The sequence below is a fragment of the Eptatretus burgeri genome, chromosome 1, assembly GCF_056783735.1.
Source record: "Eptatretus burgeri isolate ZD-2024b chromosome 1, Ebu_testis_v1, whole genome shotgun sequence".
Classification (NCBI taxonomy): domain Eukaryota; kingdom Metazoa; phylum Chordata; class Myxini; order Myxiniformes; family Myxinidae; genus Eptatretus; species Eptatretus burgeri.
This window is the reverse complement of record NC_140961.1, coordinates 38,862,007-38,886,576: the sequence shown is the minus strand read 5'-3', so window position 1 is coordinate 38,886,576 and position 24,570 is coordinate 38,862,007. Positions and strand designations below refer to the sequence as shown.

Below are 24,570 nucleotides of genomic sequence, written 5' to 3'. Positions count from 1 at the left end.
TTTCATTCATGAGACAATCTGACTGGTTCACCAAATCAGACTTGGGACTGTTATAACATGTAATGACAATATCATGCGAAAAAAGGGGCAATTGTGGCATAAAATTAGAAAAAGAATGCCGATTTGGAGGTATTCTGGAGGTCTTTTACCCCTTGGCAGCATAAAAGTCCATGAAATACCTTGCATAATATAAGTTTCTAATAATAACCCTGATATTTTCCATCGTTTTCCATGATAACAGTTCATTTTTGCATAAAAGATGCTGATTTTAGAAAAATGAGAATTTTCACTCGAACCGCGCACGTCAGTGAAAGGGTTAATTTACCTGGTTGTGAACATTCTATCATAGTTTAACTGACATATTCTTTAATGAGACACCCTGCCTGATGAAAATAATCAAATTTGGCACTTTTAAAACATATATTGGGCATTTAATAAGAGAAAGTGTACAAGTTTTTGCTAAAATTACACAAAAACTGCCAAAATTGGGGGTATTTGGTGGGTCCTTAACCCCATCAGGAGCCTAAAACCCCGTGAAATATCTTAAAACGTGTCCAATACATAGAAATACCCTGAAATATTCAACCATTCTACATGTATTTTATGCTTATTGAAGTAAATAAATAATTATTGAAAATGGCCATTTTCTCTTCTGTTCCCGCACTCAAGGGGTTCATTCACCATGTTGTGCAGAATTTCAACAACTACAACCTCAGTTTTCAAAAACTTGATATCCATACGGTTCAAATGAGACCAGTTTCAGCTTGTTATACCTCCGGTAGGGGTATCTCCTAAATTAGAGCCATTTTTCATCCCCGGCCACTACACTATCACAATAACAGCACTTACAGTTGACCGGGGCAGCGCTAGCAGGGCAGAAATTTGATGAACTGACTTGTTGGAAAGGTGGCATCCTATGACGGTGCCACGTTGAAAGTCACTGAGCTCTTCAGTACGGCCCATTCTACTGCCAACGTTTGTCTATGGAGCTTGCATGGCTGTGGTTGAAATAGCCAAATCCACTAATTAGGAGTGTCCACATACTTTTGGCCATGTAGTGTATCAAAAGGGATGCGAACATGGAATCCCGGAATCATCAGCTGCATCCTCAACGGGAATGTCAAACAGGCTGACCAAATGTTGGATGGGGTATTGCAATGTTATACTCACAGCAAACTTGATGATGTCATAAATCAGAAACCTCGGCACGCTCTGCTCATTCACCTTGTCAATAATCATCTCCTGAAAAAGGAAGTTTTCATTTCGTCGCATTATTAAATTATTAAAACAATCAGCAAAGCAACTTTCAAAAAGTGCACCAAGGAATAATAAAACCATGTCGTTTAACCAAGATGAATATCGAAAAACAGTTGGATGGCGGTTAATGGGATGTACGGCTCAAGGAAGAACTTTTTGGCTTTGTTTGTTTTTAAATACAAAGAATAAACGCTCATGAAACTACAAATGACAGAGGGCTGATAGGACTACAAACATCAGGGGTAGACAGTGAGGAACGTAGAGACATAAATCCACAGTACAGAGCATACAAGCCAAGAACCATTACGGCAGGGGATTGAAACCAATAAACACACGAGTCAATCATCAAAAGTGTCAGTGCGATGCTGTGCAGGATGCCCCCAGGTTTCAACCCAAACCCCAGGGATACAGACCCCATCAAGCAGAGTGTCCGATAGGTGGCTTTCCAGTTCTTTTCGGCCAGGGAAATCCAGCCCAGTGACATGAAACACGGCATTATCTCTGCTGATCATGTAGACCTCAGCTCGACCATCAACAAGCATCAAATACCTGCAAAAGGACCAGGAAATCAAAGCAATCACACAATCAACTGCCTCCCCCCCCCCACACCCCCCTTACCACCCTCACACCCTACTAGCAAAAATGCATTCTATGGATGACACCATCAAAATCTCAACAATTCCTTATGAGAATGTGAATCAGCTTACCTCATCCCATCGGCTTTCCAACTAACCATGTACTGCTTCTCTCGCAGTAACGTCATGTTACTTTGGTCCATAGACACCAGTTGGGCACCAGGGAATCCCGACCTAAGCACATGATGTGGGAGGACAATGCAATGTACACCATCCACAAGAGGGAAGACAGGGTACATGATCAGATGTAAATGATGTGCAGAAAGGGTGCAATCAATTACAACAGTTGATCATATCATATTTGATCAATTCATTTTGTAAGGATTCTGTCCTCACAAGGCTGTTGCTTATGGACATTGCTCATCACAAGGCTATTGTTTATGGACAATGCTCATCACAAGGCTATTGTTTATGGGCATTGCTCATCACAAGGCTATTGTTTATTGATATTGCTCATCACAAGGCTATTCTTTATGGGCATTGCTCATCACAAGGCTATTCTTTATGGGCATTGCTCATCACAAGGCTATTGTTTATTGATATTGCTCATCACAAGGCTATTCTTTATGGGCATTGCTCATCACAAGGCTATTGTTTATTGATATTGCTCATCACAAGGCTATTGTTTATGGACATTGCTCATCACAAGGCTGTTGTTTATGGACATTGCTCATCACAAGGCTATTGTTTATGGACATTGCTCATCACAAGGCTGTTGTTTATGGACATTGCTCATCACAAGGCTATTCTTTATGGGCATTGCTCATCACAAGGCTATTGTTTATTGATATTGCTCATCACAAGGCTATTGTTTATGGGCATTGCTCATCACAAGGCTATTGTTTATGGGCATTGCTCATCACAAGGCTATTGTTTATGGGCATTGCTCATCACAAGGCTATTGTTTATTGATATTGCTCATCACAAGGCTATTGTTTATGGGCATTGCTCATCACAAGGCTATTGTTTATTGATATTGTTTATCACAAGGCTATTGTTTATGGGCATTGCTCATCACAAGGCTATTCTTTATGGGCATTGCTCATCACAAGGCTATTCTTTATGGACATTGCTCATCACAAGGCTATTCTTTATGGGCATTGCTCATCACAAGGCTATTGTTTATTGATATTGCTCATCACAAGGCTATTGTTTATGGGCATTGCTCATCACAAGGCTATTGTTTATGGGCATTGCTCATCACAAGGCTATTGTTTATTGATATTGCTCATCACAAGGCTATTGTTTATGGGCATTGCTCATCACAAGGCTATTGTTTATTGATATTGCTCATCACAAGGCTATTGTTTATGGGCATTGCTCATCACAAGGCTATTGTTTATGGGCATTGCTCATCACAAGGCTATTGTTTATTGATATTGCTCATCACAAGGCTATTGTTTATGGGCATTGCTCATCACAAGGCTATTGTTTATTGATATTGTTTATCACAAGGCTATTGTTTATGGGCATTGCTCATCACAAGGCTATTCTTTATGGGCATTGCTCATCACAAGGCTATTCTTTATGGGCATTGCTCATCACAAGGCTATTGTTTATGGGCATTGCTCATCACAAGGCTATTGTTTATTGATATTGTTTATCACAAGGCTATTGTTTATGGGCATTGCTCATCACAAGGCCATTCTTTATGGGCATTGCTCATCACAAGGCTATTCTTTATGGGCATTGCTCATCACAAGGCTATTGTTTATGGACATTGCCCACCACAAGGCGACCGTTTGTGGATTTTGCACCTCATGGCCATTGTTTATGGATATTCCCCGTAAAAGGCCATTGTTTGTGGATTTTCCCCAATCACAAGGCTACTGCTTGTGGATTTTGCCCCTGACAAGGCTATTGTTTGTTAATTCTGCCCCTTATAAGGGTATTGTTTACGGATTTTGCTCCTCACAAGGCTATTATGGATTTTTCTCCACACAAGGACATTGTTAATCGATTTTCTTCCTTACGTGGACATTGTTTGTTGAATTTGCCACTCAAGACTATTGTTTATTAATTCTGCTCCTCAGAAAGCTATTTTTCATGGATTTTATTCCTCACAAGACTATTATGGATTTTCCAATTTGCAAAACTTTTTGAAAACAGATCCCACCCACCGCCACTCCCCTCATCCCTCACCCTCGAAACTTGCAGAACACTTGGCATTTCCTTTGCACTTGGCGCAGACGTGGTTGGCTTGTGAGTTGCTTCACACCAGGGACTGACAGTCCTTCCAGGAAAACCGATCCCTGTCAAAGGAAAAGAGCCAATAATTAAGAACTTGGCAGGAAACTTGACAAAAATTATTAGCTCATTAATGAAGCCAAACCCATTTATTTTAATGCGAGCAAAATTCAGAGTGCCCTTGTCCACAAGCATGCTGTCGAAGGCCCGTGAGAGGAGAACCGGAATACATTGGTAACTTCGCCTTCGTAATATTTTCCGTGATTAAGATTCGATTGAAATACAAATCACATGTTTTTAGCTCTATGTGATCAATCACATGTTGATCTATGTGAGCTTCAGGACACGTAGTCCTATGTACGTGTTTTAAATGACTGAATTTTTGACTGAATCTCCTCTGTCTCGTCTACCACTCATTCATACTTTCCAATACTGTAAAAGTGGGAATTTTTCATGTTATAATCAATTTTCATGCATTTCGTGCTACAACAGAGAAGGGTGAATTTAACAACGCGTGTGAATATATTTGCCTCCTTGACAAAGAATGCACATGCTGCACACATAGTTACTCGTCTCGCCGTAGTGAGAAGCAAGCGATGCGCTTTGCCAGCATAGATAGCGTAGTTCTCCGTGGTTCGCAACTACAGTACTGTCCTTCAGCGTCCACAATTCAAGGTAAAATATACTTCGTCACTTGAAACTCATTTCAAATGCAGAACATCAATGTTTCCTGAAACCTGCAAGCTTGGTTAAAGCAGGGCTTGATGCACCACCTGTGTGTGTGCTGCTAACGAGGAAATATTGAAAGCTGGCATGGCAAAAGTCCTGTCGTAGCTTGTGGAGACAGTGATGCCGAGGCCGGAGATTGGAACGAATAAAAATATCCAATGCTCCAGGAGACTATGAATTTACCAATCACTGCATTCAAAGAACTATTGATCTGATGTGCTTTACAGTCGTATTTTGCAATTCGCATATCATTGGTCTGTACAGTGCTACATTGTCATTGCAGTGCCTCATTGAGTCCGTATGATTTACACAGGTTCGTAAGCCTTAGTTTACAATAAAGTATGTATTGATGCCCGTTTCTCTTTAGTTCTGGTGATACTGCAAGTTATTTTGTCCCTATGTAAATGTTTGCTCGGGGTTCGCATGGTTATCATCGTTCATAGTCATAAGTCCTGTGCCCGCTTCAAAAAATTAAAAAAAAAAATGCGCAGACACGTTTTCATGTTGCTCAAGCGCAAGAAAATTAAAAGCACCAAAATTTCCACTTCCACAGTATTCCCCTTCCATCCTTTGTTTTTCGCTCTCAATCGCCTCTTCCCCCAACCCCCATCCCAATGCTATTCTACTCCATTCTTAATGCAATGCTAAAAGCATCTCATGTTTCAAGATGCAAAATTTTATCAACAAATTAATGCAGTCATTTGAGTGAACAAGGAAGTGCCTTTCTGCCCTCCAAAGACTGACACACATCCTCCGTTCACCCACCTTTTTAACAAATTCTTGTCTTGAACTTTGTGTACTATTGGAGATTGATCTTGACCGTTGGTGATCAACATCCTGAATTTCTCCTCCATCACGCCCACCATCATCTGACTCCATGCACCAGTCAGGCAAAGGTGGAGGATCTGGTGTTTCCTCAACCTCACTAAAGCGAGAAAAGAGCTCCTGCAGGTAGTCACCTTTGTAGATTCCCGGTGGTCTCGCTTTTGCAAATTCCTGTATCGCAGCGTCCACACTGCAATGTAGGTAACAACTCGACCTTAAATGAACAGCCCGAGTGTGCTGCATGCAACAAACATTCTGAGCAAACTACAACAGTGTGGCCACAGCGACATTGTCTAACATCCAGGATGTTAGCCAGATATTGAAATCATGGTCCTTTAATTTGGTCAGCAGCTCAGCCATTCACATCCACCCCACCTTCCTTCTCTCTGCTTCCCCCTCCCCCCCACCATTCCCCTCCCTCTCTGCTTCCCCCCCATTATCCCCCTCTGCTTCCTTCACACACACCCCATTACCCCTCTCTCCGCTTAGCAGAAGCCCATCGATGTCTGCAACTGTCAACCCAATTCTTCTATTGGAACATACTCAACAATGAAAATAATATTTTCACTTGAAGGGGGATACGAGGGAGGTGGAGGGAGGGTAAAGTTTAAGTTCAGCAATCATTTTGGGCCACCTTAAAGCAGAATTGCCTGTCGAAAAGACGGGACGATGGGTCTCTGGCCAACAGTATACTAGCATCCTAAAAAAGAACACAGACTATCACAATAGCGTAATCCACATCTCCCTCTCAAATTTACCTCTTTATTTCTAAAACGCAATTCAAATTGATTGAAAACTCACCTCCAATCTTCCTTGACTACCAGGTAGGAACTTATGAGAAAGCCTGTGCGGTTGAATCCATGAGTGCAGTGCACGCCTAACAAAAAATAGTTACACAAGATACACAGGAATTCCAGTAAACAAATGCAAATCAATCGTGCATACCTCCACAACCTTAAAAAATTATAACCATCATTTTTGTGATTGAATGGAAACAGTGTCAGGATCCAATTACAAACAACAACAAAAAAATAACTACAGATAATGTTTAAAATGCACAACATGCAGGTATATTGGTAAACACCATTAAATGGTTCAAGCAAAAAGGTTGTTCCAAACCTGCTGAAAACAGACCCTCCTTTTCCCATCATTCTTACCAATGATCTTCAGAGGATTCTTTTTGATGTAGTTTGAACAAAAGTAAATGAAAGCGTCAGTTTGCTCCAATGACGGGCATTCTCCATGCCTGCAGAGAGAAAGCAATACAGACGAGCAATGGCACTCACACAAAAATGTCGAAGTAACTCACAATGGTCAAACACCACCTTGAAAGATTGCTACTTGCAATGCCCATGGTGGGAACAGAGTATGCATTTCCTTGAGACCATATCGAAGAAGGGGTTAGAGAAGAAAACACATTGGCCGAACGTACACATTGTATCGAATTCCCATTATCAACATTTGTGTTGGGGCAGAGCATGCAATATGGTTGTTACAAGGATGACATGAATAACTAGAACAGCGCTCGGTAGAGCGCATACCCCCGCCAGACTGAACGGTTTGCGTTTTCTATCCCACTGAAAGGCCGGATCTGGATCCAGACCTGAACCATAATCAAATTGGCTTGTCATCACCTAACCAAATCGTCCACCTAGTTTTGTCATAACTCGTCCATAACTTTTTGAAATACAATTCTGTACATCGTTTTTGGTCCCATATCTCAATGGTGAAGAATCACTGAAAAAATTATCAGATCCGGATCTTCACCAAAATTCAATCAATTCTTTCTCGTCACACCCCCGACATGACCACCATGTTTGGTGTACATGATCGAGGCTCGTGGAAGAACTAGAGCAGAATAGAAGGGAACAAAATGGAAAGGGAGAAACACCACCAATAGAGTATAAGTGAGAGTGAGATCAAGGGTAGTGGGAAAAGGACACATAGGGGTGAGCAAGCTGCACATTAACTGAATGAAACACAGCAAGAAGAAGAAGAGGAAGGTGGGACAATACGAAGTGAAAAGTATGCAGGTGTAGATGGGAGTTCGTTTGCCATGGCATCAGCAGTTACTTTTGTTGATTCAGCTCCAGGATGAACTCCATCCTTGGCATCAATGGCCTCCCGATTCAAACTCGGCAATGACTTGCAGAGCTTCCCATTGATCAGCAGCGTTCACCAGGTCGGCAGGTGTGCGACCCAGGTTATCCGTGTTGGCGAGCTGTGCTCCTGCCTGTGCCAGAAGCCTCAGGGTATCAGTGAATTCTTCCCTGGCAGCATCATTTGCTGGTGTTAGGCCGCAGGAGGGGTCGCGCACATTCTGCTGAGCACTGGCCTCCAGGTGAAGTGGTGAAGAATCGAATAGAAAATAAAAAAAATTCTCGTATCCAGATCCGGATTCGGATCTTCACCAAAATCGAATTGATTCGTCCTCGTCACACACCCAACATGTCCACCGAGTTTCGTCCGAATCAGTCCACAACTTTTTGAAAGATCCTGGTCACAGACACACGAACAAACAAACAATCAAGAAAGATGCAAGTTTCAATCTGATACCTTGAAAAATTCCTGAGGTTTGGCAAAAATAATCACAAAAAAATCCCATTTGAATATAAGGGGTAAAATTGTTGTCATGGACACCGTTTTCTCCCTTGCCACATCGACTTTCCCCCAAAGGAGAAATATCATTAATTTGTTATATTTTGGCCTTCTTAACTTAGTACTGAGTTGATTATGACTAGTAGCTCAAGTGTTATTTCAAAAGACCTTCAGACAGAAGGTCTAACTTTCTCGCAATATATATTGTTACGGTTCTAGGAACCGTATGCATTCAAACATACAGGTGCCCCGAAGTTAGTTATGCTGTTCAGTATATGCGTAGACAGAATCCCTCCTTGTGTTTAGTGGGAAATCGAAGGGGTGTGTTGCGATGTTTTTTTAGTTAGGGTAAGAAATCATTTTATTTCCCCTCTTATGGAACCACGGTACCTTCCTAGCGCTTGCAGCCCTCGGTTCGCTGGCCACAGCGTACCACTGTCCACCCGCTGTCTACAGAGACTCGTTTTTCCGAAGCAAAATCTCCACGTTTGCTGTTCCAGTTCCTTCTCGGCTTCCCCAAACGTACGCAGTGTGGCTGCACCATCATTCACCTTCCCCAAACACGCGTGAAGTGGGTGGGCCTCGCCGGTGCCTGGCCGAGGCCCCGCCCAGAAAGGGCAGACCCATGGGAGCTCCGTCCAATCAGGGCGGACAGTGACATCCGTTTTGACCAAGGCCCCGCTGAGGGAGTCGATGGACTACGAAGGGACCCTCTGAGACGCGCGTTCGTTGGAGTTCAGTCAAAAGGCACAGTTCAGTTCTGCATTCGCTGGGGCGTTCGTTGGAGTTTTGCTGGAGTCTTGAGTTCGGTGTACGAGGAGGATTTACAGACTGAGAGCTTTTTCACGAGTCTGTGGGTGGTGGTGCATGGCCGTTCTTCGTTGGTGGAGCGATCCGTCTGATCGATTCCGATAACAACCAAGGACACCCGACCTCGACCGGGTCTCTCGCTGGGTCCTGTCCGCGACCCTGATCCCTGCCCTGGGACTCCGCTCTGCTTCCTCCGCGGACACGAGCTTCACGCGTGTGACTGCGGGCCGAGCTGCACGAGCATTGGAAGGTGCCACACCATGGAGCACCCCCTCTCTCCAATGTGCAGGTACCCAGCCAAGCCGCGACCCCAGCTCGTCTCTCTCCCTGGCTGCGAGGTTCCTTGGAATTCACCTGGGTTTTATTTTCGTCTGTGTGTGTGGCGCCGTCTGCTAAGTGCAACTGCATAAGTGTTTTCGATCATTGAAAATCTCCTGTATATCCGCGATAAGCTTGCTGTGTCCTTCTTGCTGTAAATAAAACAAATGTAGAAATGTTCCCAGTACGTTTCCGTCCTTTCTTTCATTGGTCCAGCATGGTTCGGATCTGAGTTTTAGCCGGGTCTTTGTTCCCGTTAATCTGCTCATCCGAGCCGGCACGGCTTTGGCAGTTCCGCTCGACTGCACCCAAACCAGAGTTGGTAGTCGGTAGTTGGAACTCTACCGCAGTCAGTAGAGTGACCCGGTTCGAGCAAGACGTGCCGAGGGCGTGGTTCCCCGGTAGACGACACAGCGTGGTTAATTAGGTAAATTGGTTCAAGACAAAAAGACCCTATGCTACGCGGTGGAGGTATTGGTGTCCACGGTCAGTTAAGCGACCCGCCGCCTCACGGAGTTATCCATGAGCGACAGCCTACAATTCCGGAGGGAATCGACGCAACTTTCCCCACCTAGCGGTCATTCTCGCCACTGGACCTCAACAATGTAATTGGTGATGGTTGACTGTGCTCATTGTGTGATTTTTTTACAGGTTGTGCTTTACACGTTGTCTCGTCTAAGTCGTTGCGCTACAAGTCGTGAGCAGAGAGCCAATCTGAAGTTTCTTGCCAAGCTTTGCAAAACACCTTCCGAATCCTTCGCAATGCTGCAGCAAATATACAGGGAAGAAACGATGTCACATGCATGTGCATTTGAATGGCACAATAGGTTCAAAGATGGACGGGAGGAGGTTGAAGACGATCTACGGTCCAGAAGACCTTCAACGAGCAGAATGGTGGACAACATCAAGCGTGTTAAGCAGATGGTGCACGCAGATCCTCGACTCACGGTGCGGATGATTGATGAGGAACTTTCCATCAACAAGGACACTGTCTGGAGCATCATCACTGAAAAATCTCAAAATGCGCGAGGTGTGAGCAAAGGTGGTCCCCAAGATGTTGTCCGAGGACCAGAAACAGCAAAAGTCACTGTCTGTCAAGACATTATCGAGCGCCTCGAGGACGATCCAGACCTACTCGGAAGAGTCATTACTGGCGATGAATCGTGGATATTCAAATACGATCCCGAGACCAAACGGCAGAGTCGTCAGTGGAAAAGTCCGGCATCACCAAGACCAAAGAAAGCAAGGATGTCAACGTCGAAGGTCAAGGTGATGCTCATCGTGCTTTTTCACATCAAGGGCATCGTCCACTTCGAGTTTCTACCACAGGGTCAAACAGTGAATCAATATGTGTACAAGGAGATATTCCGGCGCCTCATGAGATCAGTCCGGGACAAGAAGAGGGATCTTTTGGAGAACAACGCCTGGGTGCTCCACCATGACAACGCCCCTGCTCACAGTGCCCTGAGCATCCGACAGTTTCTGGCAGAGAGGAATGTGCCAACTCTGGAGCAACCCCCGCATTCGCCAGACTTAGCCCCTTGTGATTTTTTTTCCTATTCTCCAAGCTCAAGGGGGTGATCAAGGGGACCTGATTTCCTGATGTGGAGGCCATCAAAAGGGCCGTGACGACGGAGCTCCGGAGGATTCCAGAAGAAGCTATCCGGGGGTGCATTGAAGCATGGAAAAGTGTGTGAGACTGGAGGGAAAATATTTTGAAGGGGACAAGCTGTGATTTCAATATATTTTTTGGAATAAAATTTCTGTGAAGTCAGTCCCGTTACTTTTTCGACAGACCACGTACAGAAGTATACATATATATATATATATATATATATATATATATATATATATATATATATATATATATATATATATATATATATATTGTTGTGGATACCAAATTCGCAAACCACCATTCAGGTCCCTTAGGTGAGGTATCTCGGTAAGTGCATGTGTAGTTAGGCCCAAACCCGTTGTCTAGTGGGAATACATGTCATTTATGCGTGCTGCGACTCTTCAGGATAGCCGTTTTTCTTTTACTATCTTTAATTTGGACCAACCGCCATGATTACCACCACAATCACAACATCAACCACCAACCACAACGCCGCTTCACCACAACCGCCACGACCTTCACGTCACACCTCGCAACCATAGCATCGCCACCGTTCTTGCCCCGCTGTGGGTACCGGTGTTGGACTCGTGCAGGGCGCGCGTCGAACAGCGTGTACAAAATCACGGATTTTGTGCTTCAAAAACGGATCAAAAACGACACACGCCCACTTTTTGCCGTCCAATCGGTGAGCGAGGGGCGATTTGGCCCCGCCTCCAGGACGATCGATATATGCAAATTTGTGGATCAAAAAGCCTTCACGCCCACTTTTTCTCGGGCCAATGGGGAGCGAGGTGAAAGGTCAAAGGGAGGGGGTCAAAGGCGAAGCTACGGGGGGATAAAAGGACCGTGTTCGTCAGTAAGAGAGTCAAAAGAAGAGTCAAAAGAAGAGTCCAGAGTGAAGAGTCAGAAGAGTCCAGAGGGGAGAGTGGAGAGTCGGAGAGTCCAGAGGCGGAGAGTAGGAGAGTCGGAAGCAGAGGGTCAAGACTTCGCGGGCGGTGGAGCTGCTCGTCGTGTGCGTTGGAGTCGGAACGGAGGGGACGAGCTGTGGAAAGGCGGCGACACCAGACGAGGGGGTGCTCGCGTCGTGCAGGAAGCTGCACCCGAGGGAGGCCGACAGCGCGACCTGGCCGAGGTGGAGACGCTCGTCGCACATAATAAAGATCCTCTATACCCCGAGCATCAGCAACCCCCTCCTGTTTCCCCCCGCGCTGAGATAGTGCGACCAAGGGGGCCCCTTTCCCACCCCCTGCCAGACACTGTCCGCGAGGTCCGCGGAGTTGCGGCGCCATCGCCGCTCCGCGTCTCATCACCAGACGGGTAGGCGCGACCCGGTCTCGGCCTCAGGCCCGCCTCATCCTTGAGGGTATTTCTTTTCCTTGGTTTTGGGTATGTGTTGTCGGCGCCGTCTGTGAAGTAGAATTGTATAAGTGTTGCCGTGTGCTCGGTAGTCGGTATTAGCTCTGCACTGTGTTTTCACTTTTATATTTGCTTTTTGTGTAAATGGAATTGTGTTTTTTCTGTGTGCTTTTGGTGGAATTGTATATGTGTGCTTCCCGTGTGCCGCGAATAAATGTGCTTTATTATTGAACTGTTCTCCCGCTTCGCTTCGTCATTTCTCCCATTGAATCCTCATCTTGCTTCACGTAAAGGGTTGGTAGTGGGCTGAATACGCCCGATAATTAATCGAACCGTCGAGGCCGACGATAACACCGCTCGGTTATTCTGATAGTACGGAACGGGTCGCTTAAGTGGCCCGTGTCCGAAGTCGACCTGCGGCGAGGTGCGATCGCCCGGTCTACCCTCCGCGTGGGTACTTAGGTAGGTCGGGTCGGCGAGCAACCCTATCCCACGCGGGGGCTGATTGGCTCGATCGCGGTGAGACCGAAAGGTCCACCCGTGACTGGTTCCCGGCGTTAGTCCGAGAGGGTCACGACTGGATTGTCCGTCCGGTGGGCGACGTGCCGCGATTCGAGTTACGTGGCCGTCAGCACGCCGGCGGGCGCGAAATCCGCAACAATATATATATATATATATATATATATATATATATATATATATATATATATATATATATATATATATATATATATATATATATATATATATATATATATATATATGCACGAGCGCACGCACAAAAAAAAAAAAACACACACACACACACACACACACACACACACACACACACACACACGTGAATCAGTTGAAAATTGACGATATCAGATTGAAACTTGCTCTGCTTATTATCCCACCCCCCGGAGGGAGAGGCAGGATATTGTAATAGTCCGGTTTGTTTGTCTGTTAGCAACTTTACGGCAAAATGGCTTTTGCAAACACCATCAAATTTAATCCACAGGTGGGCAATGAACCTTGGACGACCCCATTAACTTTTGGGTCCAATTGGATCAAAGGTCAAGGTCACAAAAAGATCAAAATCGTTTTTCGCTCATAACTTCATCAAAAATGATCTGATTTACTTCAAACTAAGCTTATAGTGAACCTTATTATATTTGTCACTTATAATCCTACCCATTCCTGGAGTGAAAAATGCATATTTGTGAAGATCGGTAGGGTCCGAAGTTTTGGGGGTCAGCGTCATCGGTCAAAATTACAAATTTTCCATTAAAACTAAAACATGGTTACGAAAATACAACTTTACGGGAAAACGGCTGGCTCAAACACTGTCAAATTGTATCCACATGTGGGTAATGAAAGTCTAGAGTCAAAATCGTTTTACGATCAGAACGATTTCATTTGTTTGTTATTTAATATTCTTGTTGAACAAATAAACATAATACAGAATATAAATTGAAAGAATATTTCAATGTTTATTAACAAACACAAATAACAAACCGTTCTCAATACTATATTACATATAGTACATACCGATAATATGGACTGTATATATTGTAACTGTGAAAGTGAAATTATTATTTATAGTATGGACACGGTTAGCTGTAAACTTGTGGCCAAGTATATCTTAAGTTTATATTGTTTATTGGCTTTCATTTTGACACCATGACCTTTGACCTTACGTGGCCTTGAAAGATCAAAATCATTTTATGGTCATAACTTCGTCAAAAATGGTTTAATTGACTTCAAACTAAGACTAAAATATTCCTTATTCTATTCCTTATAATCAACATTCAGGTTAAGGATGTATCAAATTTAAATTTGATCCCCAAAATAACTTTATGCCTTAAATGGGCGGGATTTGTTGTGCCTAGCACCAATTGTTTGTTTTTGATAATCATCTGATCTGGTCAAAAATATTCAAAGGTGAAGGTCGACAGCATCCAAAACGTGCAAAAACAACCTATTAGGCATAAATTATAAAATGTATCAATCAAATTTGGTATGCACAACATTCTATCATGTAAAACACTTGATAGGTCAAATTCTTCAAATATCCAAATTGCTGTATCGAATGGCAAATATTGTTTATTTGGATTTTGCAAGTATCATGCTGTGACAGAGACCGGATTTCGGAGACCGGATTGCGGCGAGATAATGGTGGGTGGTTACACCTACTATTGGTCTGGTCGCTCTGATGGTTACCATACTCAAGGAGTTGCTGTAGCTGTGTCCAATAAGCTGACCCCAATGATAATTGAGGTAATACCGGTCAACGAGCGTATTATGAGACTAAGGATTCGTCACTCCTTAGGTGTCATTTCCCTGGTCTCTGTCTATGCTCCGACTGAGGCGAGTGATCTCACCGTGAAGGATGCATTCTCCGCCACGCTCGAGTCTGTGATTGATCAGTGCCCCAGACGAGATACACTTCTAGTCTTGGGGGATTTCAATGCATCAACTGGAACTGATAGGGATGGTTATGAAACATGTGTTGGTCCCCATGGGTCAGGAACTATGAACCAGAATAGCACTAAGTTCCTTGATTTTACAAGAAGTCATGGACTTCAGGTGGGTGGTTCATGGTTTCAGCGCCCACAAGCTCAAAGCTGGACTTGGTATTCCAATGCTGGTGGTGTGGCAAAGGAGATTTACCATGTCCTCGTTGATGGTCAATGGAGGATGATCCAGAACTGCAGAGTCTACCGGAGTGCTTAGTTCCTCAATATTGACCACCGGCTTGTTGTAGCAACTCCAAAGCTGCACCTTAAATCCTGGAGAATGGTACCATCCCAGCCGAGGCTGGATGTTGGCAAACTCAAGGATGAGAGGGCAGCTGAGGAGTTTGGGAACAGGCTGAGTGGACATTTGGAGGGTCTAGGTGCTTTGGGGGGTCCTGAAGAGCTGTGGAGTGTCTTCAAGACCACCGTCCTTGATGTTGCCGGTGGATGTCTTAGGGCAAAGAAGAATTTTGTCTCTCAAGGGACACTGGATACCATTGACCAGAGTTGCAGGGCCAGGCTGAATGGCAGAGCTGAGCTGTTCAGGGAGCTGAGGCATAAAACTGTACGTGCACTGAGGGTGGACAAGGAGGCCTATGTGCGAGGAATCTGTGAGGGGGGTAGAGCATCACCTGTGGACAGGTGATTCTCGTCCCGCTTACAGGGGAATTCACGCATTACGTTCATCCAAGCCCATCCCTCAGAGCACTGCAGTTAGAGCAGAGAGTGGTAGGCTCTTGACAGAGGAGTCTGAAGTGAAGGCCCGCTGGGCCGGTTACTTTGAGCGGTTGTACCAGGCTGATCCACCAGTTGTCGAGTTGGACGTCAAGGGTGTTACAATCCTTGTTGCTGACCCTCCAATCAACTGTGGTCCACCTTCGCTTGTGGAAACATGGGCTGCGGTGAACCGGTTGAAACAGGTTAAAGCTCCAGGGATCTGTGGCATCCATGCTGAACTTCTCAAGGCTGGTGGAAATGCTGCACTCGTGTCGTTGCATGCAGTTTTGTGCTCTGCCTGGAACACAGGCATCATCCCAACTGATTGGAAGAGGGGCCTTGTTGTCCCTCTCTGGAAAGGGAAGGGTGATCGCCAAGACTGCAACAACTACCGAGGGGCGACGCTGCTCTCAGTGCCGGGCAAGGTCTTTGCTCGGATAATTCGTGATAGGGTTCGCCACCATCTGCTTAAGCACCAGCGTCCAGAGCAGTCAGGCTTTACACCAAAGAGGTCAACGATTGACCGTATCCTTGCTCTTCGGGTCCTCACCGAACGCAGACGAGAGTTTCGGCAGGGGCTGCTTGCAGCCCATGTTGATCTCTGTAAAGCGTTCGATTCAGTGAATCGGGATGTCCTCTGGAGGATTCTTGGTCTTCGTGGGGTGCCACCAAAACTGATCGATCTGATGCCTGAACTCCACTCTGGTACTGAGAGTGCTGTGAAGTGTGGTCGTACCATCTCTGATTTATTTCCAGTTGTAACTGGAGTTTGTCAGGGGTGTGTACTGGCCCCCACACTTTTCAGCACTTGTATGGACTGGATTCTCGGGAGGATGTCGGAGAGATCAAGCTGCGGTGCATCGTTTGGAAATGTCAAGATCTCGGACCTTGATTTTGCAGATGATGCAGTCATCTTTGCGGAGACTTTAGACATCCTCTTGGGGACCCTCGAGGTGCTGAATGAGGAGTCGGAGCCGCTGGGATTACGGGTTTCAGGGTCAAAACTAAGATCCAGGCTTTCAATGACATCTTGGATGCTGCTGTCCTGTCTGTGCCTGTTTGTGGTGAGGATGTTGAGGTCGTGGCGAGATTCATGTCTCTGCTGGCTGTGAGTCAGAGGTCAATAGACGTCTGAGTCGGGCCTGGGGAGTCATGGATTCACTGGATCATGGGGTGTGGCGCTGCCGGTACCTGTGCGGGAGGACGAAAGTCTGAGTCTTCAGGTCCTTGGTGCTTCCAGTCTTGCTCTATGGATGCGAGACTTGGACTCTGACCAAGGATCTGAGACGGAGACTTAATTCCTTTGGTACCAGGTCTCTTCAGAGATCCTTGGCTCTCGCTGGTCGGATTTTGTGTCCAACGAGCGGTTGACTCGGATGAGATTTGTTACCTGCATGGTCCGTGAGCATCAGTTGCGGCTGTATGGACATGTGGCTCGTTTTCCTGACGCTGATCCTGCTCACCAGATTCTCTCAGAGAGGGAGTCTCGTGAGTGGAGGAGGCCAATGGGCCGACCATGTGCCTCGTGGTTGCAGCAGGTTGACAGTCATCTCAAAGAGATGGGGATGGGCCTGGAATCTGCCTGGGGGATGGCGAGACGGAGGCCCCTGGAGTACCGGCGGAAAGTGGACGCAGCGACGCGCTGTTCTGGCACATGCTCCCATACCTGACCTGACATGCTGTGCACAACATCTTTCTTGTTTGTTTGTTTATCTGTGAGCAGGATCTCTCAAAATGTTGTGGACAGATTCGGACGAAATTTGGTGGACAGGTTGGGTGTGCGACAAGGATGAAATTATTAGATTTTGGTGATGATCTGGATCCGGATTCGAGAATTTTAAAGTGATTCTTCACCATTGAGTGATGGGGTCAAAAACGATATATAGCACGACATCGCAAAAGTGATATCTCATAAAATACCACTTTACCCCGCACAGTCCTGAGAAAAAAGAACATGGGTGCAAATTTGATTGGTCAAGTTGATGTCAAATGCCATAATATTTTGTCCAAGTAATGTTAAACGGGAGGATTTTGAAAGTGCTAAAAAGGCGATTTGTGTTCTGCAGTGTTCAAGTGTACAATTCAATTGAAATAGAATAAAGATTTTAACCCTTTAAATCTGAGCGGCCATTTTACCAGCCACTATTCAAGCTTCCATATTCCCAAGCGGCCATCTTACTGGCCACTATTCAAACTTCCATAAACCTGAGCGGCTGGTTAACTGGCCGCTATTCAAACCTCCATATACCCGAGCAGCCAGTTAACTGGCCGCTATTCAAACCTCCATATACCCGAGTGGCCGGTTAACTGGCCGCTATTCAAACCTCCATATACCCTAGTGGCCGGTTAACTGGCCGCTATTCAAACCTCCATATACCCGAGCAGCCAGTTAACTGGCCGCTATTCAAACCTCCATATACCCGAGCGGCCGGATTTTTCTCCAGGGAGCCCAGGGTGGGGAGCAGAAAGTCCAAGGAGCTCAGGGTTCAAAAGGTTAAAGGTTGAAGAAAAAAAAACACATTTTTGGGGGCAGGTTTACCGCCATTGATGCAGCATCATTTACAGCACCTTACCATATTTAACAAGTTGCACGAGTTATTTATGCCTGATGTTTTAGTCCATATGACGTCTCCAAAAAGACGTTTTGGTTGACTGCCAGACAGGCAGGTAGTAAAAATACATCGTCCTAAACAAATTTTCAATTTATACTTTTCCTTGTGAGCTCAAAGTTGAACTTGTCAGAGACATTCACAAGATGAAGCTGTTGGAAGTTTGGCAATTCTAGCTATCGTCGTCCAGTTATTCTGCTGGCAATGATAAAGAAACACACAAACAAACAAATGAGATCATACAATACAGCAAACAATATACAAATGCGATCAATAAGGCATACTTACTTTCACAGTAACGAAGAAAGCAAAATTGATTATTAAGATTATTGAGATCTAACAATCCAATTGAAGAAGTTCAGTCTCTCAAACGCTTGGGTCTCACTATCAGCAATATTTATTGGGCAAACCACATTCCTGAGTTATCCTCCAAAGCCAGTCGCAGATTGGGCATCCTCCATCTTGCAAAATCGTCCTTTGACACACCTGACCTCTTATCCACCTAAAAGTCCTTCATCCACAGCTTGATGGAGTACCTCTGTCCACTTTGCATTGGTGGCCCTGCCTCACACCTTGCTCAGCTTGACTCCATAAAAACCAAGGCCAACAAGATCATTGGAATCTCCCTTGATGAACCTGAATCTATGAGCCTACCACTTTCACATCAGACAAGTCAGTGGTCTCTGTCTTCTACAGCTTCCTTCCTAGTCTTAAACCCTCTGCTCTTTCCCTGCAGGACGCATAAGGTCTGCCAACAAGCCCCTTCTGGTGAAACTCCAAAAATTCAGGATCACTGCTCACCTTCACTGATTCGTTCTTTTCTCCCACCTGTGGAATCAACTTCCACATTTTTTTCAATCTCATGCCTCCCTCCAGGTTTTAAAGGCAGCTGTTTACCATCATCCAAAATCATGATCTTTTCTTCCCCCGTTAACATTTTTGTTAAAAAGACCTGAGAATGAGCCATTCTGTGGATCATACAGATTCAGGAACTTTCTTGATACCTGAAACCCAGAATTTCCTTTGTATTTTCCAGGTTATTATGACAATTGTATTGTTCAATTACATGTATTATGGGGTTGAATAATCTTTGAAACCCTGTAATCCTGACCTCATAGTTGCAAAGATGCAGTATTGTAACTGAAGAAGATGAATCTTTACCACGATAACATATTGGAAATTATATTGACAATCAGGAAAAAAATCATCAACATTAATCTATCTATAATTCCAGCAATGTGTGTCTGTGTCTGTGTCTGTGTGTGTCTGTGACCACTGTTTCTCGACAACCACTGGTCCGATCCAATTGAAACTTGCCAGCTATATTGCTGGGGACCTGAGGATGTGCCTTTTCAAGGTTTGATATTAATCGGACAAGTGATTCCCAAGTTATGGCCATTTATTTACCAAACCAATGGCAAGACACGTTGCTGCGTAGGCGTGGCCGATGGGGAAAGGGCGCCATTTAGTTACCGTGACATCGGAGTGGCAATGGTCAATGGCAGTGAATGTCATGGCAAGCAAAGACAGGGAGGTAAACTTGATTTTAATTTGGATTTTAATCAACTCTGTGTGTGTAAGTATCACAGCAGTTGATACTTCAATGCAAGCGATAATTCATGGAATGGATGTGAACATTCCGTATGGGCACGCACTACTTCTGGATAGTGATGACTTACTGTATTCTAATAATTTCTCGATTACTTATGCGCATTTATAGATAAACACACTGCCCCAATCCAGTCGTCGTTTACGAGAGCGAAGGAACGGCCTGTGTATTTGTTTGAAAGTTTTTTTTTTTTTGGGGGGGGGGGTTGCACGTACGGCTACTCACGTACAGCCACGCACGTACGGCCACGCGAGAGCAAAGGAACGGCCTGTGTGGTTGTTTCTGGCATGCGGTTTGAAAGTTTTTTTTTTTAGTTTTTTTTCACGTACAGCCACATACTAGTATTAATAAATGTCATACAAGTGTCGCACACACGAACAAGCGACCACACATGGGCGAATTGCAGCAAGGCCTAAAAATCCTGCTTACATATTAACAGCTGTTTTGCATTTAAGGCCCATCTGCCAAAATCACTGTGTGCCATTTCAAACATACCCCCTAAAATGCATGTAAAATTAACATCACAGATTGGCTGGCACTTTACTCTACTCTTGCACATGAACAGACGCAAATCACAATGGTGATAAAGGTGGTGAAAGAATGGCTGTGAAGAATCATGGGTAAAAACATCTGGTTGCTTTGCTCTTAACGATCAGCAATGGCTCGATGAACCAACAGGTGGTGTGGAGAGTATGCCAAGCAACGCTATCTCAAAGCCGACATCAGCCAAATGGCTGTTCAACAAGGAATGCTGTCAGTTACACTGCTCCATTGATATCGCAGTGAGCAGACCGGCGTCGAACAGCCCAATTAACCCAATGTTCCAACTCACCGTTTCAACCTTTGCCAACGTCGGTATGCGTTTGCATTCTGGCCCATCATGTCATTGGTCGGCTTCTTTTGCAAGATGTCTAAATGACTGAGTGATGTTCACTCGCAGAACTGTGTGGTCTGTCAGCAAAGGTGTAGAGTTCACAGAGTGAGAGAAGCGGCTGCACGTGGTGGGGCCTGTGGAAACTGTGGTCTCGTTCAATGCAGTGTTTCTCTGCACGAGGGAATCTACTAACATGGCTATAGATATCGCAGTATGAAGAATTAGCCTTCTCACTCGTGAAGCCTAGTGTCGATTTCGTGTGGAATGGTCTCCCGAGAAAGGTGGTGGCAGCAGAAACATAGGTAGGTTTAAATTTGAGTTAGGTAGGTACCCAGAAACATTGCAGATTAAGGACTACATGAATATTGGCAAGATTGTGCAGACTTGATCGGCCTCATGGCCTTCTCCTGCATTGAAGTTCCTTGTAAAATTACTTGTGAAGGGTGAACACCCGAAACGTCAGCTTCCCCTTGCTTCCGATGGCGGTTAACATACTGTGATCAACGTTCAGTTGATTCCAACCATTGGCAATAGGTATAGCCGAGGAATGTTTCTATGAGAACAACATGGAAAATGGCGTGAGAGACCGAGACGCTGCAGATCCGTGACCTGCTGAGAATGCCTCAACTTCACTTATTAGTTAAGGGAAGCACTTCAAGCAGGTTGAAATAACTTAGGCATGCAATTAAAATGTATTTCTCGAGAAACGTTCAATATTCAACACAAACAAACATCCACTGTATCGGACAACATCGTCGATTACCCGCGGCACTGCATCTTGACATGTTTGATGCCGGCATTCTCAATCTCCTGCTTGTCGTAGAAGCGGTTGGTGTTTGTGAGATCCACAAGAACGCCCATATCCACCTGCAGACAGGAACATATAACCACCTTTTACACCTCATTGCCTCAATAAGCCTGCAGGAATGTTTAATATAGATATCTTGCACAGTTTGCCCTATAATAGCAGGAAAACGATTGCTATGCTTAAAGCAACATATTGTGGTGGTTACCAAATTCGCAAACCACCATTCAGGTTCCTTAGGTGAGGTATCTCGGTAAGTACATGTGTAGTTAGGCCCAAACCCGTTGTCTAGTGGGAATACATGTCATTTATGCGTGCTGCGACTCTTCAGGATAGCCGTTTTTCTTTTACTATCTTTAATTTGGACCAACCGCCATTGTTACCACCACCAGTCACAACATCAACCACCAACCACAACGCCGCTTCACCACAACCGCCACGACCTTCACGTCACACCTCGCAACCGTCGCATCGCCACCGTTCTTGCGCCGCTTGTGGGTACCGGTGTTGGACTCGTGCAGGGCGCGCGCCGAACAGCGTGTACAAAACCACGGATTTTGTGCTTCAAAAACGGATCAAAAACGACACACGCCCACTTTTTGCCGTCCAATCGGTGAGCGAGGGGCGATTTGGCCCCGCCTCCAGGGCGTTGGAGGGCGATCGATATATGCAAATTTATGGATCAAAAAGCATTCACGCCCACTTTTTCTCGGGCCAATGGGGAGCGAGGTGAAAGGTCGAAGGGAGGGGGTCAAAGGCGAAGCCACGGGGCTGATATAAGCGACCGTGTTCGTCAGTCCAGTGAGTAGTAGAGTAGTAGAGTCGAGAGGGAACAGAGTTAAGACTTCGCGGGCGGTGGAGTTGGCAAGAAGGAGCTGGTCGTCGTCGTGTGCGTTGGAGTCGGAGCGGAGGGGACGGAGCTGTGGAGAGGCGGCGAGGGCAGACGAGGGGGTGCTCGCGTCGTGCAGGGAGCTGCACCCCAGGGAGGCCGACAGCGCGACCTGGCCGAGGTGGAGACGCTCGTTGCGGGACAATAAAAATCCTCTATACCCCGAGCATCAGCAACCCCCTCCTGTTTCCCCCCGCGCTGAGATAGTGCGACCAAGGAGGCCCCTTTCTCACCCCCTACCAGACACTGCCCGCGAGGCCCGCGGAGTTGAGGCACCATCGCCGCTCCGCGTCTCATCACCAGACGGGTAAGCCCGACCCGGTCTCGGCCTCAGGCCCGCCTCATCCTTGAGGGTATTCTTTCATTGGTTTTGGGTATGTGTTGTCGGCGCCGTCTGTGAAGTAGAATTGTATAAGTGTTGCCGTGTGCTCGGTAGTCGGTATTAGCTCTGCATTGTGTCTTCGCTTTTACATTTGCTTTTTGTGTAAATTGCATTGTGTTTTTCTTTTCTGTGTGCTTTTGGTGTAATTGAATATGTGTGCTTTCCGTTCAGCGCGAATAAATGTGCTTTGTGTTGAACTGTTTCCCGCTTCGCTTCGTCATTTCCTTCATTGAATCCTCATCTTGCTTCATGTAAAGGGTTGGTAGTGGGCTGAATACGCCCGATAATTAATCGAACCGTCGAGGTCGACGAATAACACCGCTCGGTTATCCCGATAGTACGGAACGGGTCGCTTAAGTGGCCCGTGTCCGAAGTCGACCTGCGGCGAGGTGCGATCGCCCGGTCTACCCTCCGCGTGGGTACTTAGGTAGGTCGAATTTGGCGAGCAACCCTATCCCACGCGGGGGCTGATTGGCTCGATCGCGGTGAGACCGAAAGGTCCACCCGTGACTGGTTCCCGGCGTTAGTCCGAGAGGGTCACGACTGGATTGTCCGTCCGGTGGGCGACGTGCCGCGATTCGAGTTACGTGGCCGTCAGCACGCCGGCGGGCGCGATACTGCAACAATATTATAACGTCTTTGTCGTGCATGTGGTTTATGCTGGACAAAGACATGAGAACGAGCTTGTCTGGGGATAGATGTGGTGTGGATATAACGGGAGAGCAGGATGGCTAATTTGACGCATGGTCACCTTCAGGAGCAGAATGCTGGGAATTAGTTGCAGAGTTACATGATAAATTTGGGTCTTCATTGACCAACAATCTCCTTAGTGACGAAAGGGGAGCTTTTCCTTACAAAAGATAGGACACTGGCCGATCCGCAAAATGAATGGAAAGGGTGGGCACTGACAATCACTGCCATATTACTTGGACTTTCGTCACCTACAGCTGAATGACCGACACGTGTATTTATCGTGGACATCTTGTTTTATTTGCATTTTCAAAAACATCGATGTAGATGACTTTTGTGATCCCCTGGCCCATTTCAGATTGTAAAGTTACATCAGGAATGGATTCGCCATTCGAGCTAAAGGGGTTATCGACCCTCCACGTATTTGTAAAGAAAACCCAAATTAGCCCCACATCACCAATGAAATTGCTCCATTATCCCCCAAGCGCTTCCTCAAAGTCTTTCTCGAAAACAAAAAAAAAAATACATGCTTCGATTCCATTGACTGCATCACTCGAGGCCAAACTGTGGGCAAAATAAAGGAAAACGACAGCAAATTCGAAATAAAATTATTTCCTTGTAGTTTATCTTGATCAGACTTTGGTCTCAAAAGCAGGGTCTATGTCTATGTACATTCGAGAAAGAATGCATAAAACAGATTTACAAAACCAACATTTAAAAACATCTCTCAAGAGAACACCATTCGAGTTTTCCTTCCCAATTACACCTTGTTTTCAAATTCCACGTTTAATATTGCAGAATATATAATTTTTGCTGCTTTTCACCTTCATGAATTATAATTGCAGTTCATAATGTCTGCCAGGAGGCTCCCTGAAGAAGCTTCAACTGGATCATAATGCTTGCCTTTTTGTTACTATTATGGAGCAAAGTTAATTCATATGGTACAAGATTGATGAATGAACTATATAATATGCTTAAATGCTGTGATCCAGCAGCTGTGTTTGAGAATGTGTGTTTGATACAATTCCACAACTACAATTTCAAAAAAGCCTTGGTGCTCGAGTTTGCTTGACCATTTGGTCGATCACTTCAAATTTGGGTGCTAGCCCTTTCATAAATCACTGACACACACAGTATGTGCATGATCAAGATTATATATATGTA

At 45.4% G+C, this 24,570-nt stretch overlaps 1 protein-coding gene across 3 annotated transcripts in view; it reads right to left on the bottom strand.

The window, feature by feature from the left end:
- RNGTT (RNA guanylyltransferase and 5'-phosphatase) overlaps window positions 1–24,570 on the bottom strand; it is a 105,786-nt gene that overhangs the window by 59,158 nt on the left and 22,058 nt on the right. For 2 of the 3 annotated variants that reach the window (XM_085880111.1, XM_085880133.1), the window contains 9 exons: window positions 21,404–21,507; window positions 6,791–6,879; window positions 6,435–6,510; window positions 6,268–6,333; window positions 5,574–5,823; window positions 4,035–4,144; window positions 1,965–2,066; window positions 1,671–1,806; window positions 1,171–1,242 (listed from right to left, as the gene is read on the bottom strand). In XM_085880111.1, coding sequence (XP_085736237.1) covers window positions 1,171–1,242; window positions 1,671–1,806; window positions 1,965–2,066; window positions 4,035–4,144; window positions 5,574–5,823; window positions 6,268–6,333; window positions 6,435–6,510; window positions 6,791–6,879; window positions 21,404–21,507 — 1,005 coding nt within the window. The remainder of the gene's footprint in view (window positions 1–1,170; window positions 1,243–1,670; window positions 1,807–1,964; window positions 2,067–4,034; window positions 4,145–5,573; window positions 5,824–6,267; window positions 6,334–6,434; window positions 6,511–6,790; window positions 6,880–21,403; window positions 21,508–24,570) is intronic. The other variant, XM_085880122.1, reaches the window with a different exon arrangement.